Raw genomic sequence first — 17,407 nt, 5'->3', positions numbered from 1 at the left:
TATATCAATCTCGATATACCATATCTATCGTAAAAAAATACGAATTTTCTTTCGAGCATTTTTAATTAATACGATAATCCTCGTTTAAAATTAGATCAAAAAAATCTCTCTTCCTTCGAAAACGAGAAAAGAATGGAAAGGAATCGATGAGACACTCTATGTTCACACAACTTCACGTTGTCGCGTTCCATATATCGGTACGTACAATTTCTTTTTCCACGTCGTTAAACGGATCGTTAGAACGAAATAAAACTGCTGAACGGGATCTAAATCGATTGTAACGCATTTTCTCGAATTAGTACAAGAAAAAAAAAGGAAAAAGAAATTTGCAACGTTATTTGAAAATAACTCTTTTAATCATTTCTTTTCGAATGCATACGTTTATCCCTATCTTTCTGAATGCATCCATGTCTTCTCGATACGCCATCATCGCGTCTCGTTGACGATAAATCGTGGAAATCCGCGAATTAAGAATTACGGCGGAGGGAAAGTGGGTCGCGAATCAATCGAGGGAGAAAAAGCGTGGAATTGTTGCGGCCGAGTTTGGCCGAGGTTTCATCCCCCTCTCCTTAAAAAGAGGGATCGTTGGGGACGAAGGCAACATAATTAATTCCTCGGAGGCCTGGCCTCGGATCTTCCTCTCCTCGTTGTTCTATTTTTCATCGTTTCCCGATCACGGAAATTAATTTGGATACGACAAAGAGGATGGAACAGGATGATATAACGATTTAAGGAAAGATAATGAAAACACGAGAGATCGAGGATAATATTTTGCAACGTTTCCTCCCGTGTTTTTAATTGTATTTTTCGTTGCATCATTTTTTTCCCACCCCTTTATTCTTGTTATGCTTTTGAAAAATTATGCTTGCTCAAATGCTTGTTGATTTTTGTAAAATTGGAGTACAAGAATGATGGCGGATTATATTTGACGAATAACGGTTTTTAGTTGGTTTTTTCGGATAATGTATTATATTTATAAAATGTAGTCATTCGCTTTTACGGAGGAAATGATGTTGCGATGTTTTTATCTTTTTTTTTTTCTGAAAGAAGAATTGTATTACGTTTTTTCTTTTTTTTTTTTTATTATCATATTAATATTACACGCGGATCACGGCAGATGAGTTTCATAATATATCTTTCCGTGCTTTATCTTCATTCATAACGGAGGAAAGCACGTGTAAATAAATTCTTATTGTGATTTATTAAAGAGGAAACGCAACGCGCCAGAATTTTTAATTATTCTAATAAATTTTGATTTTAATGAAAATTGATATTGAAATATCCTACGTGACGTTAATATATTAATATACGTCTTTTTCGCGAGTATATTTTAACTTTTCGCATCGTTTTCACGAAATTGTGCTCGCATCCATTCCTTGATATTTAAAAAATTAAATTCGAAGACGAGTTCGACTACGCCGTTCGAAAAATCCACGAGGCGCGACGTTGGAAACTTGCTTGGAAGGAGACTGAAAATAAAAGATTCGCGAAATTTACCGAGAGAATAATATTTTTACACGCACGTTTGTTTCCTCGTCGCTCTATCTACCCGCATTCGATGGACTGTTATCTCACTGAAATTAAACTCGCGAATTAATCTCGGCAAATATTTATTTCCCGCGAATAGAGAGAACGAAAGAAAAGAAGGAGGATGAAAAGAGAAGGTGAAGAATCCTTCTCCCGTTTCGAGGTGTAACGAAGAAGATACTCTTGCGAACAGAAATGTTTGGCGCTATGAAGAAATTACATAGATGAGATAGAAGAGCTTTCAACCTATTCTTTTTTTAAAGCTGCACTTTTACACACCTCGCCCTTCTCAACAACGAAACAACGATAAACCATTCTTAATTAATTAAAACACTTTTATCCGCTACTCGACGAACGTGAATTCGATTCGATCCGGTCGAGGATTTGAAAAATCAACGAAGTAACATTTCTCGAAATAATTTGCGCGCCAATTCAAAGTTGGACGATGGAACGAAAGTGGAAAGGGAATCGAGTTAATTGGATAGGTAAATTCAAAGACGAATCGAGACGAGTTAAATTCTCTCGTAAGATACGTGGAGGCAGATTGGCCGAAGAATTGACGATAATGAATTCTTAATAATCCGCTTGTTAAGATATTTCGGATATTTCGAATATTCGTGAATTTCATCTTCCGAATGAAAATCCAAACGTTGAGCGCGTCTCGTTCATTCTCGAAAAATGATTAATTATTCTAATAAATTTTGATTTTAATGAAAATTGATATTGAAATATGCTACGTGATGTTAATATTGGGTTGGCAACTAAGTATTTTTTTTAGAAAATCAAAGACAATTTTTTCATGGAACTAAATAACTTTATTCTATAATGCGTTGCCCATTTTGATCAATGACCTTTTGCCATCTTTCAGGCAGCATCATAATCCCACGTTCATAAAACTTGTGGTTTTTATTAGCAAAAAACTGAATCAGATACGATTTGATATCATCATCGTTATTGAAATTTTTACCTTCAAGGAGTTTTGTAAAGATCGAAACAAAAAGTAATCAGATGGTGCAAGGTCAGGACTATATGGTGGACGTGGCAAAACATCCCAACCAAGCTCCAATAATTTTTGCCGAGTGACCAAAGATGTGCGTGGCCTTGCATCGTCACGATGGAATACAACACCTTTTCGATTTGTCAATTTGGGCCGCTTTTCTTCAACCGCATTGTTTAATTTTGTTAGTTGTTCAATGTAGACAACAGAATTGATCGTTCGGTTGAGTGGTAAGAGTTCAAAATAGACAATTCCTTTGTAATCCCACCAAACTGATAACAAAACCTTCTTTCGACGAATACCAGCTTTTGATGTTGTTCGAGCTGGTTCACGTGGCCTGCTCCACCATCTTTTCCGCTTGATATTGTTGTAAACAATCCATTTTTCATCGCCAGTTATCAGTCGTTTTAAAAATGGATCATTTTCATTACGTTTCTTTAGCAAATCGCAGCTGTTAACGCGTTGCGTTAAATGCTTTTCTTTCAGTTCGCGAGGAACCCATGTATCGAGTTTTCGAACATAGCCAAGTTGTTTTAAGTGGTTTTCAATGCATGTATGCGATACATGAAGCCTCTCTGCAATCTCACGAGTTGTACTGTGACGATCCGAATCGATTATTGCTTTGATTAGGTCGTCATCAACTTCAACTGAAATCCGCAATTACTTAGTTGCCAACCCAATATATTAATATACGTCTTTTTCGCGAGTATATTTTAATTTTTCGTATATACTCCGTATACTTTCAACTTAGATGCGTTTGATATTAATTCTCACATGGAACGAAGTCGTTTCTTCTTCGATTCTCGTTGTTTAGCGACTATTTAAATTGGTTTGGAGAGGGTGGTTTGCGGCGTGGGGGGTCGGATCGACAAGCTCTCGGGGTAAGGAGTTTTAATGAGGCGCGTTGAAATTGTTAATAATGTTTGTGGGAAGGAAAAGTTTTCTGGGGAAAATGGAATGATTTATTAACCAACTTTATTATTATTATTTTAACGAGGGAATTCGCTATCCTATCGCGATCATTCATTTGCGAAAAACCGTTCTCAACGTTTTCAATTTTCTTGAAATCGGCAAAAATCGTTAAAACGAAATTTACAAACGCTCGTTTAAAGAAAATTGTATATTTCGTAATCGATCGAGTGTTAAATCATTTCATCGCATTAGCGGCGATTCTTTAACATTTTTCTAGAGAAAAATTAAAAAATTATTATCACGTAATTCCACGATAAATCCACGAATTTTCCATTGAATCATCCGCATAAATTAACCGCGAAATATCAAGATCTGAAAGAAATTCGAAAGCTCCGTAGCGATCTTGTGTCATCAGAACGAATGAAAAATCGAAAAGCGAGAGAAATTTCATTCAATCGTGTATACACGTGTACGATGATCTCTGAAAAATATTGGAATAATGATGAGTTGCTACATGATTGAATGAATCCCTCGTTCTCTGTGAGAGGAAGTATTATTTCGTTCGATTTTCATTGAGATAAAAAAAAAAAAAAAACTTTTCTCCTCGATTTCTTATGTATTCGTACATACGCACGATTCTTTTTTCCCCATCGATGAAACCGAAGGGTAAAAGGGATAGAAACGGAAATGAATTTTTCTGTTTATATATATATATAAGATAGGAGAATAGAAGGGCTGAACCTTCTCTGGAGAGGGATTGCATCGCAACCTATATTCGGGGGACTTTTATATTGCGGCGGGAAGGGTAGACGAGATCCACGAACGTGACGTTTCTCCCTTTTGTCTGTTCCAGTGACGAAATTCATCCGTATTGGAATAGCTGACAAGAACGACAATCCGCCTTATTTCGACAAAGGCCTCTACGAGGCTGAAGTAGACGAAAATGAGGATATCCAGCACACGGTACTCACTGTCACCGCCAAAGATCACGACGAGTGTAAGTGGACACATATGCAAATACGTGAGGTTTTTTCTCTCCCTTTTTTTTTTTTCTTTTTGCTTTCACTGAATCGCGAGAGAATAATAACGCGTGTAATCTTCTCTCGCGAGAACGTTGAATGGAATTAAATTTCTCGATCTCCTCTTATTTTTCTCTTTCCCTTTCTCCTTTTTTTAAACTATAAATAAAATTGTAAATTATTTGCAACGAATGGAGAAAATAATTCTCGCTCAGAAAAGTTAATAAGCTTGTTTCTATTTTGTTTAAATTTATCCTTTCCTAATAATGAATCTATTACTTATATCTCAAAGTTCTGTATAACCTGGCTAACGAAGTTTCGAAAATCCATTCTCGAGGCTGAAACTTTAAATACCACGATCGAGCAGAGATACATTTATCCGATGGATCTCGATTAACAAGCTCCCTGCCGCTTGATTACAGGTTTTCCCTTTTCTTTTACTTAAAGAAGCTAATTTCTCCGCTACTTACTCGCGGGGATCGATCCCCGGGGAAATTTAAAGAAATCGATCGATCTCTAACAAACCTTAAAATCGAGAGTAAACCGTAAGTCGATCAAACACCGATGAAATTTCACAGCGAATCTTTCTTTCTTTCTTTTTTTTTTTTTTGAATATTTCCACCACGAAGATACACCGAGATCGCAATTTCCCCAAAGCCTCGAGACCTTGTTCCGAATAATCCCCGAGACTTTGCCCCGAATAATCGCTGGGTCCTCTCGCTTCCCTACGTGCTCAAACTTGTTGTTCGAAACTTAATAAGGGGAGCACTTTTCGAAATTTAAATCACTCTCGTACTTATTTCGCATTACTTCGTTCGCCGAGTACATTCTCTTTTTCTTAAGCCAAGTCGTTAAGCTTTAAAGACGACGCCACGACACACGAGGAAGGGGAGGAGGGAAGAGCGATTCCATTGTGAAATCGATGTTTTTCTGCATTTTACAGCCTCGCGTATTCGATACGAGATTACGAGCGGTAACATAGGCGGTGCATTCGCCGTGAAGAATATGACTGGCGCCATCTATGTCGCGGGTGCGTTAGATTACGAGACGAGGAAGAGGGTAAGTATGTCACTCTATGCGTTGCGAGGAGAACATTGACGAAGAAATAAAAGTCTTCGATTTCTGATCCTTTTAACCATATTCCTCCATACTCCTTTCGTTACTTTCGATAAATTAGAATGTTAAAATGTTTTTTCTTTTGTATTCTAACATGATTGGAATTATTAATATTTCATTATTATTGATTCAATGAGTCTTTCGAGTCTTTCGTTTCGAGTTTATCGTAAAGTTTTCGAGAGATCAGGAATCATTTTTGAAATTTTAATTTCAAATGATAACACGAATCCCTCGACGTATCGTTTAAAGTTTAACCGGTTTCTTCGGTAGTTTGTATCGCAAGGGATACTTGTTCATCCCGCTGTTTTTATAACTCTCATTAAACCACCAAGATGATCCCATTTCTTGCAAATCTTTTTCCACGCCATTAAACGAACTACGACGATGTTTCATCTTTATAAACTCCTTTATCAAAAAGTTGCCGTAACTTTCGCGTGTCTAATTTCTAAAGCTTATCAAAAAATGAACTCTCTATTTTTTCTCCCTTTCTCTCTCTCTCTCTTTCTCTTTTTATATCCCATAATTCGTTGGCCGCTTCCATTATTCCCGGAAAGGGACCTGCTGTCGGTGCAGTTGCACGGGTCAGCTGCAAACACTGTTATCCACTTGTCCCGCTTTAATCTTGCAGTACGAGCTCCGCCTCACCGCGTCTGATAACTTGAAAGAAAATTACACGACGGTCGTGATACACGTGAAGGATGTGAACGACAATCCACCTGTGTTCGAACGTCCAACTTACAAGACGCAGATCACCGAGGAGGACGACAGGACTTTGCCTAAACGAGTCCTCGGGGTAATTACGTCCTTCTTAACTCGTTTAAAATTGAATTTTCCAATGAGCTTTCCAATTAACTCGAACGGAAATCAATCCTATCCTCCAGAATCGTTCTTCGAGTTCGATTCTTCAAATCTCGAGATATTCGATATTATTAAAAAACTCGATATATAAAATTCTCTATTCCAAGGAATATCTATAAAATATATATAAATATATAGAATACAGAGAGCGTATTAAGAGAACGTAAAAATGTTCGATCAAAGCACGTAAAAATGGATCGTCCATTTTCAATGAATCGAGTACATATTCCACCCCTTTGTCAACTCTTCTTCAAACAGGTGACGGCGACCGATGGCGACAAGGACAGGCCGCAGAATATCGTCTACTTTTTAACCGGACAGGGTATCGACCCCGATAATCCAGCGAACAGTAAATTCGACATCAACCGCACCAGCGGGGAAATTTACGTTCTAAAGGTAGATCAACGCGACTCCCCTTGTCTTCCTCCATCAATTATTCCATCTGCTTGCAATTCGATTTCCAACAATGAGAAAAAATTACTCATCTTCACAGCCGCTGGACAGGGATCAGCCGAACGGGAGGCCGCAGTGGCGATTCACGGTGTTCGCCCAGGACGAGGGTGGGGAGGGTTTGGTCGGGTACGCCGACGTGCAGGTGAACCTGAAAGATATCAACGACAACGCGCCCACGTTCCCCCAAGGAATTTACTTCGGCAACGTGACGGAGAACGGAACAGCGGGTAATCTCTTCGTTTATGGAGAAGATTTAATTTTCTTCCTCTTTTGGGATAGAAATAAAAAAGTGGAACGTTTCAGGAATGGTCGTGATGACCATGACGGCGGTCGACTACGACGACCCGAGCGAGGGTACGAACGCAAAGTTGATCTACTCGATCGAGAAGAACGTGATCGAGGAGGAGACCGGCTCGCCCATCTTTGAGATCGAATCGGACACCGGGGTGATAAAGACGGCGGTCTGCTGTCTGGACAGAGAACGGACGCCGGATTATTCCATACAAGTGGTAGCTATGGATGGAGGGGGGTTGAAAGGTGAGTGGAAAATTGATAATAAAAGGAGGGGAATAAGGAAATGGTCTCGTTTCATTGAGTCGCTGTTCTAGGGACGGGGACAGCGTCTATACGAGTGAAAGATATAAACGACATGCCTCCGCAATTCACGAAGGAGGAATGGTTCACCGAGGTGGACGAGACGGAAGGGCCAGATCTGCCGGAAATGCCGATACTCACGGTCACTGTGCACGATGAGGACGAGACTAATAAGTTCCAGTACAAAGTACGTATTTTTTTTCCTTCCTTCGATCTCTTAGCTACAGAAAGAAAGAAGAGAAATTTGTTTATAATTATGATTCATGATAGGTGATCGAAAGTAGCGGTTACGGTGCCGACAAATTCACCATGGTGAGAAATAACGACGGCACTGGCTCGCTCAAGATCGTGCAGTCGTTGGACTACGAGGACCAATTGCAGAGCAACGGTTTCAGGTTTAGGATACAGGTCAACGACAAGGTATATATATATATCTTCGATTTCCTCGACAATTTTTCTACGAATTTAAATAAAATCGCGTTTCTTCTTCTTCATTTTCAGGGGGAGGACAACGACAACGACAAATATCACGTTGCCTATTCGTGGGTGGTGGTGAAGCTGCGCGACATAAACGATAATCAGCCCCAATTCGAGAAGGCGAATATCGAGACGACGGTGCCGGAAAACGCTCGTATCGGGAACAGCCTGGAAACGTTCAAAGCCACCGATCCGGACCAAGGTGGTAAGAGCAAGGTGTATTACTCGATCGACAGAAGTTCCGACCGTAAGAGGCAGTTCTCCATCAACGAAAACGGGACGGTTTCGATCCAGAGGAGTCTGGATCGCGAGGAAACCCCGAGGCATCAGGTAAAAAACAGGATTTTCGATTTGCCGCTCCTCCTCGATCGTTCTTCACCCTACGAGAGGAAGGAAGAAGAGAAAAATTGGTTTTTCTTTTCCGAAAAATCAGGTGAAAATCTTGGCCATCGACGACGGGATCCCGCCGAAAACTGCTACTGCGACGTTGACGGTGATCGTGCACGACATAAACGACAATCCGCCCCGATTCCTCAAGGATTATAGGCCGGTGTTGCAGGAACACTCCCAGCAGAAAAAGGTGGTAGAGATATCGGCAACGGACGACGACGATCGATCGAAGAGCAACGGGCCCCCGTTCACTTTCAGGATGGATCCTAAGGCGGACGACGTGATTCGCGCCAGTTTCAAAGTTGAGAGCGATAACAGTGAGTGGTGTGGACGCGCACAACAATCGTGTGTCCAACTCCGATTGTTGTTGGGCTGGTTGTTGGCCTCTTAGCCGGCCGGTTATACAGTTCAGAGCGATAACCAACGGCCGGCTTTTTTTCTTTCGTTTCAGAGGGAGCGAACGGGGACGGTATGGCCATCGTTTCCTCCTTACTTTCGTTTAACAGAGAGCAACAGAAGGAGTACTTGATACCGATCGTTATCAAGGATACCGGCACTCCTTCTATGTCTGGGACCAGTACTTTAACCGTTATTATCGGGGATATCAACGATAACAAAATGCAGCCAGGATCGAAAGACATTTTTGTATATAATTACGCAGTACGTTGTTCATAACTTTTCTCCGTTTAATCCTTTCTGCTCGAATGATGATCGACGATATTTATTTAAGATTCATTCCCTTAAAATATCGCTCAAGCAATCTGCTTTATGTATAATCGTTATTTTGACGGTCGATAGAAATACTGTCTTCAAAGTTTTCTTAGTTTTACAAGCATATCATGAGATTAATTCTAATTCTAAAGATAAATCTGATTTTATTCGTTAAGAAATTGATGACGATGAAAATAGAAATGTAATAGAAATGGAATAATAGATGAATGCGAGAATATTCTTTCTTTGCACGTGAAATCATTTCAAGTTAGCTGGTTCGAGCGAGAAAGGGTTGAAACAAGCGTGTTGCAATTCTCACAATATCGTGACGTAATTCGAATTCCCAAATTCAGGGACAATCACCGGACACGGAAATAGGCAGAGTTTACGTGTACGATCTGGACGATTGGGACCTACCCGACAAGAAATTTTACTGGGAGGGTTTGGAACACGCTCAATTTAAATTGGACGAGGACACGGGGATGATATACATGAAATCGGGTACCCACGACGGCAGATACCATTTACGTTTCAAAGTGTACGATCGGAAGCACACGCAAACGGACGTGCCTGCGAACGTGACGGTCACAGTGAAGACTATACCGCACGAGGCTGTGCTGAACTCTGGCTCCGTTCGGATATCGGGCATAACGGACGAAGATTTCATCCGTATTTGGGATTACAAGGTAAGTCTAAGGGAGAAAAAAAAAGTTAAAAATTCGAGACGAATGTTCACCGATTCGATTGTTCCAGTCGCAAACTACGTCGAGAAGTAAAGCGGAATTATTCAGGGACAAGTTGGCGCATCTGTTGAACATCGACAGGGAGAACGTGGACGTGTTCAGCGTTCAATTGCGCAGGATACATCCCCCGTTGACGGACGTGAGATTCGCGGCGCACGGGTCGACGTATTACAAACCTGTCAGATTGAACGGGATCGTGTTGATGCATCGAGAAGAGGTGAGATATATATATATTAGATTGGAAAGAAAGTTTTTACGATTTTCCTCATTTTAAATAATAATAAATATAATTGTCAACTTAATTTTTCTCAAGGTGTTGGAAATGGACAAGAAGCAAATTCGAACAATTTTTCAATTCCAGGAATTTTATTCAATAATAACAAAACTTGTTTCTCGTTGCATTGATTCAGCCAAGATGTATGCATTTGAATTTAACAATTGAAAATTTCGAAAGCAATGATTTTCTTTTCAACCTAATGTGAATCAGATCCATCGATAATTCCTCATTTTGATTTTAAATGTATAATTTTCAAATTAGTTTTTCTCGAGAAAAGAAGTAAATTCGAACAGTTTTCCAATTCCAGGAATTTTATTCAATAATAACAAAACTTGTTTCTCGTTGCATTGATTCAGCCAAGATATATGTATTTGAATTTAACAATTGAAAGCAACAATTTTCTTTTCAACCTAACGTGAACCAGATCCGTCGACAATTCCTCATTTTGATTTTAAATATATAATTTTCAAATTAGTTTTTCTCAAGAAAAGAAGTAAATTCGAACAATTTTCCAATTCCAGGAATTTTACTCAATAATAACAAAACTTGTTTCTCGTTGCATTGATTCAGCCAAGATATGTGCATTTGAATTTAACAATTGAAAATTTCGAAAGCAATGACTTTCTTTTCAACCTAACGTGAACCAGATCGATAATTCCTCATTTTGATTTTAAATATAATAATTCTCAAATTAGTTTTTCTCAAGAAAAGAAGTAAATTCGAACAGTTTTCCAATTTCAGGAATTTTATTCAATAATAACAAAACTTGTTTCTCGTTGCATTGATTCAGTCAAGATGTGTGCATTTGAATTTAACAATTGAAAACTTCGAAAGCAACTTTCTTTTCAATCTAATGTGAACCAGATCCGTTGACAATTTTTCATTTTGATTTTAAATGTATAATTTTCAAATTAGTTTTTCTCAAGATGAGAAGAAGTAAATTCGAACAGTTTTTCAATTCCAGGAATTTTATTCAATAATAATAAAATTTGTTTCTCGTTGACAAAAGTGCATTGATTCAGCCAAGATGTGTGCATTTAAATTTAACAATTGAAAACTTCGTAAGCAATGATTTTTTTTCAACCTAACGTGAACCAGATCGACAATTCCTCATTTTGATTTTAAATGTATAATTTTCAAATTAGTTTTTCTCAAGAAAAGAAGCAAATTCCAATTTTCCAATTTGAGGAATTTTATTCAATAATAACGAAACTTGTTTCTCGTTGCATTGATTCAGCCAAAGCAACGACTTTCTTTCCAATCTAATGTGAATCAGATCGACAAATCGAGTTACTTTAAAAATTGACAAATACATCTTCAGATCGAGAAGGAGGTGGGTATCAACATAACCATGGTGGGTATCGACGAGTGTTACTACGAGAACGAAGTGTGCGAGGGTAGCTGCACGAACACGTTGGACATCAGCAGTTTGCCTTACATGGTGAACGCGAACAGAACCGCCCTGGTCGGCGTGCGAGTGGACGTAATCGCCGAGTGCACCTGCGGGGCGCGAAACTTCAGCAAGGGGGAGTCGTGCAGGAGCAGCCCTTGTTACAACGGCGGCCGTTGCGTGGAGGGGAGATTCGGATTGTCGTAAGTTGAGGAAAATTGAGATCGTTCGCTGGAACGAACTGACGCGAATTTTTGGTGGCCAGGTGCCAGTGTCCAGCCGGGTACAACGGCCCGAGGTGTCAGCAGACAGCGAGAAGTTTTCGCGGGAACGGATGGGCGTGGTACCCGGCTCTCGAAATGTGCGACAACAGTCATCTGAGCTTCGAATTCATCACGAAGAAGCCCGACGGATTGTTATTGTACAATGGGCCCATAGTTCCGCCAGAGGCTGACGAGATTATGGTCTCAGGTGAGTGAGACGAGACGAGTTGTATAGTTTGAAATATCGTTGTACAGATGGAATAGAAAGAATCCTTACCGTTTGTGCAGACTTTATATCCGTGGAGCTGGAACGTGGAATACCGCGGCTGTTGATAGACTTCGGTTCTGGCACGTTGGAGTTGAAGGTGAAGCCGAAAAGGACACTGGACGACGGGGAATGGCACAGGCTCGACATCTTCTGGAACACGGAGGTTTGGCAAACGATAAAATTAAACGATTTCTAAAAAAAATCTTCTTCTAATCGAAATTATCGTATCGTTTCCAACTGGACGGAGCAGACGGTGAAATTAATCATCGACTACTGCAAGTCGGCGGACATCTCGGAGCCGGAAGACGGAACGCCGCCAGAGTTCAACGACACCAGCTGCCAAGCCCAAGGGACTATACCACCGTTCAACGAGTACCTGAACGTGAACGCCCCCCTTCAGATCGGTGGTTTGTACGTGGAGCAATTCGACCCGACCCACTACAAGTGGAAGCACATGCCTGTCGGCAAAGGTTTCGACGGGTGCATCAAGAATCTGTTCCACAACAGCAAGCTCTACGACCTTGCGCACCCGGGCCTGTCCAGGAACAGCGTGGCCGGCTGCCCCCAGACCGAGGAGATATGCAACAATCAGGAGTCCACGTTCCGTTGCTGGGAGCACGGCACCTGCGTGGGAAGCTTCGTCGAGGCAAGATGCCAGTGCAACCCCGGCTGGACAGGGCCCGGATGCATGACGCCCACCATACCGACCACGTTCAAGCCGCAGAGCTACGTTAAATACGCCCTGTCCTTCGAGCCGGATAAATATTCGACCCAGGTGCAACTGAGGTTCCGCACTCGGGAGGTCCACGGCGAGTTGTTCAGGGTCAGCGACCAGCACAACAGAGAATACGCCATCCTGGAGGTATTGTCCTTTATCCTTTATTTTGAATAAATGATAATAATAATAATTGGAGAGAAATCGAAGAATTTGAAAAACAAAATTTGTTCTCTTTATCGATATTGAATAAATAATAATTGGAGAGAAATCGAAGAATTTGAAAAAGAAAATTTGTTCTCTTTATCGATTTTGAATAAATAATAATTGGAGAGAAATCGAAGAATTTGAAAAACAAAATTTGTTCTCTTTATCGATTTTGAATAAATAATAATTGGAGAGAAATCGAAGAATTTGAAAAACAAAATTTGTTCTCTTTATCGATTTTGAATAAATAATAATTGGAGAGAAATCGAAGAATTTGAAAAACAAAATTTGTTCTCTTTATCGATTTTGAATAAATAATAATTGGAGAGAAATCGAAAAATTTGAAAAAGAAAATTTGTTCTCTTTATCGATTTTGAATAAATAATAATTGGAGAGAAATCGAAGAATTTGAAAAAGAAAATTTGTTCTCTTTATCGATTTTGAATAAATAATAATTGGAGAGAAATCGAAGAAATTTGAAAAACAAAATTTGTTCTCTTTATCGATTTTGAATAAATAATAATTGGAGAGAAATCGAAGAATTTGAAAAACAAAATTTGTTCTCTTTATCGATTTTGAATAAATAATAATTGGAGAGAAATCGAAGAATTTGAAAAACAAAATTTGTTCTCAAGATCAAGGACAGCAGACTGCACTTCCGCTACAATTTGAACAGCCTGAGAACCGAGGAGAGGGATATATGGTTGACGGCGATAGCTGTGGACGATGGGCAGTGGCACACAGTTAGAGTGTCGAGGTACGGATCGGCCGCCACGCTGGAGTTGGACGGGGGGGAGGGGAGAAGGTTCAACGAGACCTTCTCCTTCGAGGGGCATCAGTGGTTGTTGGTGGACAAACAGGAAGGAGTTTTCGCTGGCGGCAAGGCAGAATATACGGGGGTAAGGACGTTCGAGGTGTACGCCGATTACCAGAAAGGTGAATGAGAGTTTCTTTCTTCTTTAAATTTTTACGATCGTAAAAGAGATGTTGATTGAAAATCGATCTATTTCTGAAATAGGATGTCTCGACGATATAAGATTGGAGGGGAAGCATCTGCCGTTGCCACCCGCCATGAACGGGACGCAGTGGGGTCAAGCAACGATGGCCAGAAACTTGGAAAGGAATTGTCCCTCGAACAAGCCTTGCGCCAACGTCATTTGCCCGGAACCGTTCGAATGCATCGATCTTTGGAACGAGTACGACTGCACGTGAGTATTCAATTTTAAGTACGATTTTGATAACGTAACACGTGAATCAAAATTACCATTCGATATTCGAATTCTCTGAATGCTGTTAGATGCGGGGAAGGGAGGATTCCGTCGCCTGACAATAAAGGATGCATGGACAAGAACGAATGCATAGATTATCCTTGCCTGAACGGTGGTAGATGCATCAATCAGGATCCTCGGTTCCGGTACAGATGTATCTGCCCGGATGGTTTCTGGGGGGAGAACTGCGAGCTCGTGCAAGAGGGGCAAACGTTGAAGCTCAGTATGGGAGCTTTGGCGGCCATTTTGGTTTGCCTTCTGATCATTCTCGGTACGTTGATAGAGGAGAATGGTTGGATCCGGACGGAATCAATTAAAATTATTTCATTTTCCAGTTCTCGTCTTGGTATTCGTGGTATATAACAGGAGAAGAGAATCTCACATCAAGTATCCCGGACCCGATGACGACGTAAGAGAGAATATCATCAATTATGATGACGAGGGTGGCGGAGAAGACGACATGACCGCGTTCGACATCACCCCCCTTCAAATTCCTATTGGCGGTCCGATACTGGAAATGGGTGGGAAGCTGCCACCGTGTAAAATACCCTGTGAGTCATTTCTCTCTTTCTTTCTTTCTCTCTTTCTTTCTTTCTCTCTTTCTTTCTTTCTTTCTTTCTTTCTTTTTTTTTATTCATGATCCATCTTGAATGGCGTTTTCAATGGTGAGATATCCAATATTATTTTGATTATCTCTATTTCTTTCTCTCTTTCTTTTTTTTATTCGTGATCCATTTTGAATAGTGTTTTTCGTGAGATATCATTTTGATTATCTCTCTTTCTTTCTCTCTTTCTTTTTTTTTATTCGTGATTCATCTTGAATGATTTTTTTCGCGAGTTATCGTTTTGATTATCTCTCTTTCTTTCTCTCTTTCTTTTTATTCGCGATCCATCTTGGATGGCATTTTCCGCGAGATATCCAATATCGTTTCGATTATCCTCGTTTTCCAGATACGCTAGGACCGGAACCAAACGTGGGCATATTCATAGAGGATCACAAAAAGAGAGCCGACAGTGACCCTAATGCGCCACCGTTCGACGATCTTCGAAATTACGCGTACGAGGGTGGCGGAAGCATCGCAGGCTCATTGTCATCGTTAGCTTCCGGTATGTTCTTCGTTTCGTAACGAAAAAAATTAATGATATAAACAATATTCATATTAATATAATTCATACAATTAAATATGAATCATTCTTGGATAACGATTTTAACGCATAAAAGGAGGAATAAATCTAAATAAATCCAAATATTATAATTTCATCCCTTCCGATCTTCTATATCTATTAAAAATTTTCGTTCTATATATTGTTGAAAACTGAAAGCAACTCTCGATCGAAAACTATTATAATATTACCAAACTGATTAAAACTCAAATAACTATTTATTATCATCTCGTAGAAAAAGAATATTTGAGACTATATTGTTGAAAACTGAAAGCAATTCTCGATCGAAAACTGTTATAATATTACCAAACTGATTAAAACTCAAATAATTATTCATTATCATCTCGTAGAAAAAGAATATTTGAGACTCGAGAATGAGAATGATTTCTTTTTAACGAGCAGGAACCGACGACGAGCAGCACGAGTACGAGTATCTAGGCGCTTGGGGGCCGAGATTCGACAAGCTGGCCGACATGTACGGGCCAGCGGAGGAAAGCGAAGAGGAGGATTAAAACTGATCCCCGAGATCCGTAAGCTCGCACGACACCCCGTACGACAACCCTTCAAGGAGCAACGTTCGCGTGAGCTTGAACGTCGAAAGAAGAGAAATTCGGAGAAGCAAGGGAAAAAAAGAACGGAACGAAAAAGATGGAGAGGGAAAAAAAAAAAGTTTCCCTCGCGTTACTCGATCAAAGAAGTTTTTTCCCTTTCGTTCACACGTTCGTGCACACACGTTTCCGGGATACACGCATATTTCCCTCGAATGCGAACAAGAACGAGGCGATATCTATGCGTGCGGTAGAGGTGTGCGTTATGATATTTGCGAGAGAGAGAGAAATGGAAAGAAAGGGAATAGTACGGAGAGAGAGAGAGAGAAAGATCGTCTGGCCAAAGTTTTAAAGAAAAAAAAGGAAAAAAGAAAACGTAGCAACTCGTCGAAGAGACGAGATCTCTCGGAAAGATAAATATATATATATATATAATGAACGAGAACGTGTGGAATAACACTGGCCACACTCCGTAGGTACACGCGTAAGCATACATACACCTGAAACGGTGTAACCTATCTGTATAGCACGTTACGCGTACACGTAGTAGTGAATTCGCGCGTGTTCTGCCTTGCGCGCGCGAGACTTTTCTATTAATAAAATAAATCTATATATATATTATATATATACGATTCATTATTTTTAGTCACAGTCATAGTTACTATTTAATCGGTAAAACCGACCTAAAAGTGTCCCGGTATTCGAAAAACTATCGTCGGCGCGATCAGCGTCGGTTCTACTGAGAAATGAATGAAACTCGTGAAACACGTTACTACTGCCAGCCGTGCGCGTGATAAACAACGTCGTTTTCGTTTTTTTTTACCTCGTACGTGGCGCGGTACGTCACGTCACCAAGTGAGCGTGACACGCGAGATACCTTTAAGGGCATTTTCTCATTTATCCGTCTCTTCAAACCCCGCCCCCCGATATATATATATATATATATATATACACGTACACAGACACACACACAAACACATTTGATCTCACACCTGATCCCAAAGTTGGCCATCCCAAACTTGGATGTCGGAGAATCGAAGAAAGAATGGAAAGAAAATAATACGCGATTTTTCCGTTTCCATATACGCGAACGCGCATCGGCTAACTGATCGATCCCCCCCCCCAAAAAAACGTGACGATCCAACAAAAAAACTTTAGCTTACAACTACGTGAAAGATATCGAATTTCTGTTGGGTGTGCAATGGAATCCTAATGGCAGATTCGTGGCGCCTTCCTGGTTCGCGATATGCGGACGATTCTTAATGTGGTCTATCTATGATAAGAAGAAGAAGAAAAAAAATATAGGATTATTTAAGAAAGAGAGAAAGAGAGACACACGTTTAGCCGTTGTTCGCGAGTCGTGAACCATCCTCATCGTTGTCATCGTCACCGTCACCACAGCATCCTCATTAATTATTGATAGTATTATTATTATTATTATTGACATTACGATATAAATATATATATTATAAATATGGATTTATAAATAAATGAATGAATAAATATAAAT

The 17,407-nt window shown here is 40.0% G+C and overlaps 1 protein-coding gene across 1 annotated transcript in view; it reads left to right on the top strand.

The window, feature by feature from the left end:
* The window catches only part of LOC408554 (neural-cadherin), a 75,039-nt gene extending 59,178 nt beyond the window's left edge, over positions 1-15,861 (top strand). Inside the window, exons 2-24 of the mRNA XM_006563127.3 lie at positions 4,290-4,433; positions 5,399-5,514; positions 6,200-6,364; positions 6,688-6,825; positions 6,923-7,109; positions 7,186-7,419; positions 7,491-7,663; positions 7,747-7,896; positions 7,978-8,283; positions 8,387-8,660; positions 8,795-9,003; positions 9,408-9,740; positions 9,808-10,014; positions 11,396-11,667; positions 11,730-11,935; positions 12,016-12,158; positions 12,246-12,857; positions 13,553-13,853; positions 13,936-14,125; positions 14,215-14,456; positions 14,521-14,736; positions 15,137-15,292; positions 15,752-15,861. Of these exons, the coding sequence (XP_006563190.1) occupies positions 4,290-4,433; positions 5,399-5,514; positions 6,200-6,364; positions 6,688-6,825; positions 6,923-7,109; positions 7,186-7,419; positions 7,491-7,663; positions 7,747-7,896; positions 7,978-8,283; positions 8,387-8,660; positions 8,795-9,003; positions 9,408-9,740; positions 9,808-10,014; positions 11,396-11,667; positions 11,730-11,935; positions 12,016-12,158; positions 12,246-12,857; positions 13,553-13,853; positions 13,936-14,125; positions 14,215-14,456; positions 14,521-14,736; positions 15,137-15,292; positions 15,752-15,861 (5,084 nt within the window). The remainder of the gene's footprint in view (positions 1-4,289; positions 4,434-5,398; positions 5,515-6,199; positions 6,365-6,687; positions 6,826-6,922; positions 7,110-7,185; positions 7,420-7,490; positions 7,664-7,746; positions 7,897-7,977; positions 8,284-8,386; positions 8,661-8,794; positions 9,004-9,407; positions 9,741-9,807; positions 10,015-11,395; positions 11,668-11,729; positions 11,936-12,015; positions 12,159-12,245; positions 12,858-13,552; positions 13,854-13,935; positions 14,126-14,214; positions 14,457-14,520; positions 14,737-15,136; positions 15,293-15,751) is intronic.
* The last annotated feature ends 1,546 nt before the right edge of the window (positions 15,862-17,407 follow it).

The sequence above is a fragment of the Apis mellifera genome, linkage group LG16 (assembly GCF_003254395.2).
Source record: "Apis mellifera strain DH4 linkage group LG16, Amel_HAv3.1, whole genome shotgun sequence".
Lineage (NCBI taxonomy): Eukaryota > Metazoa > Arthropoda > Insecta > Hymenoptera > Apidae > Apis > Apis mellifera.
Note: the sequence above shows the minus strand (reverse complement) of the source record. Positions and strands in the feature narration are given on the sequence as shown.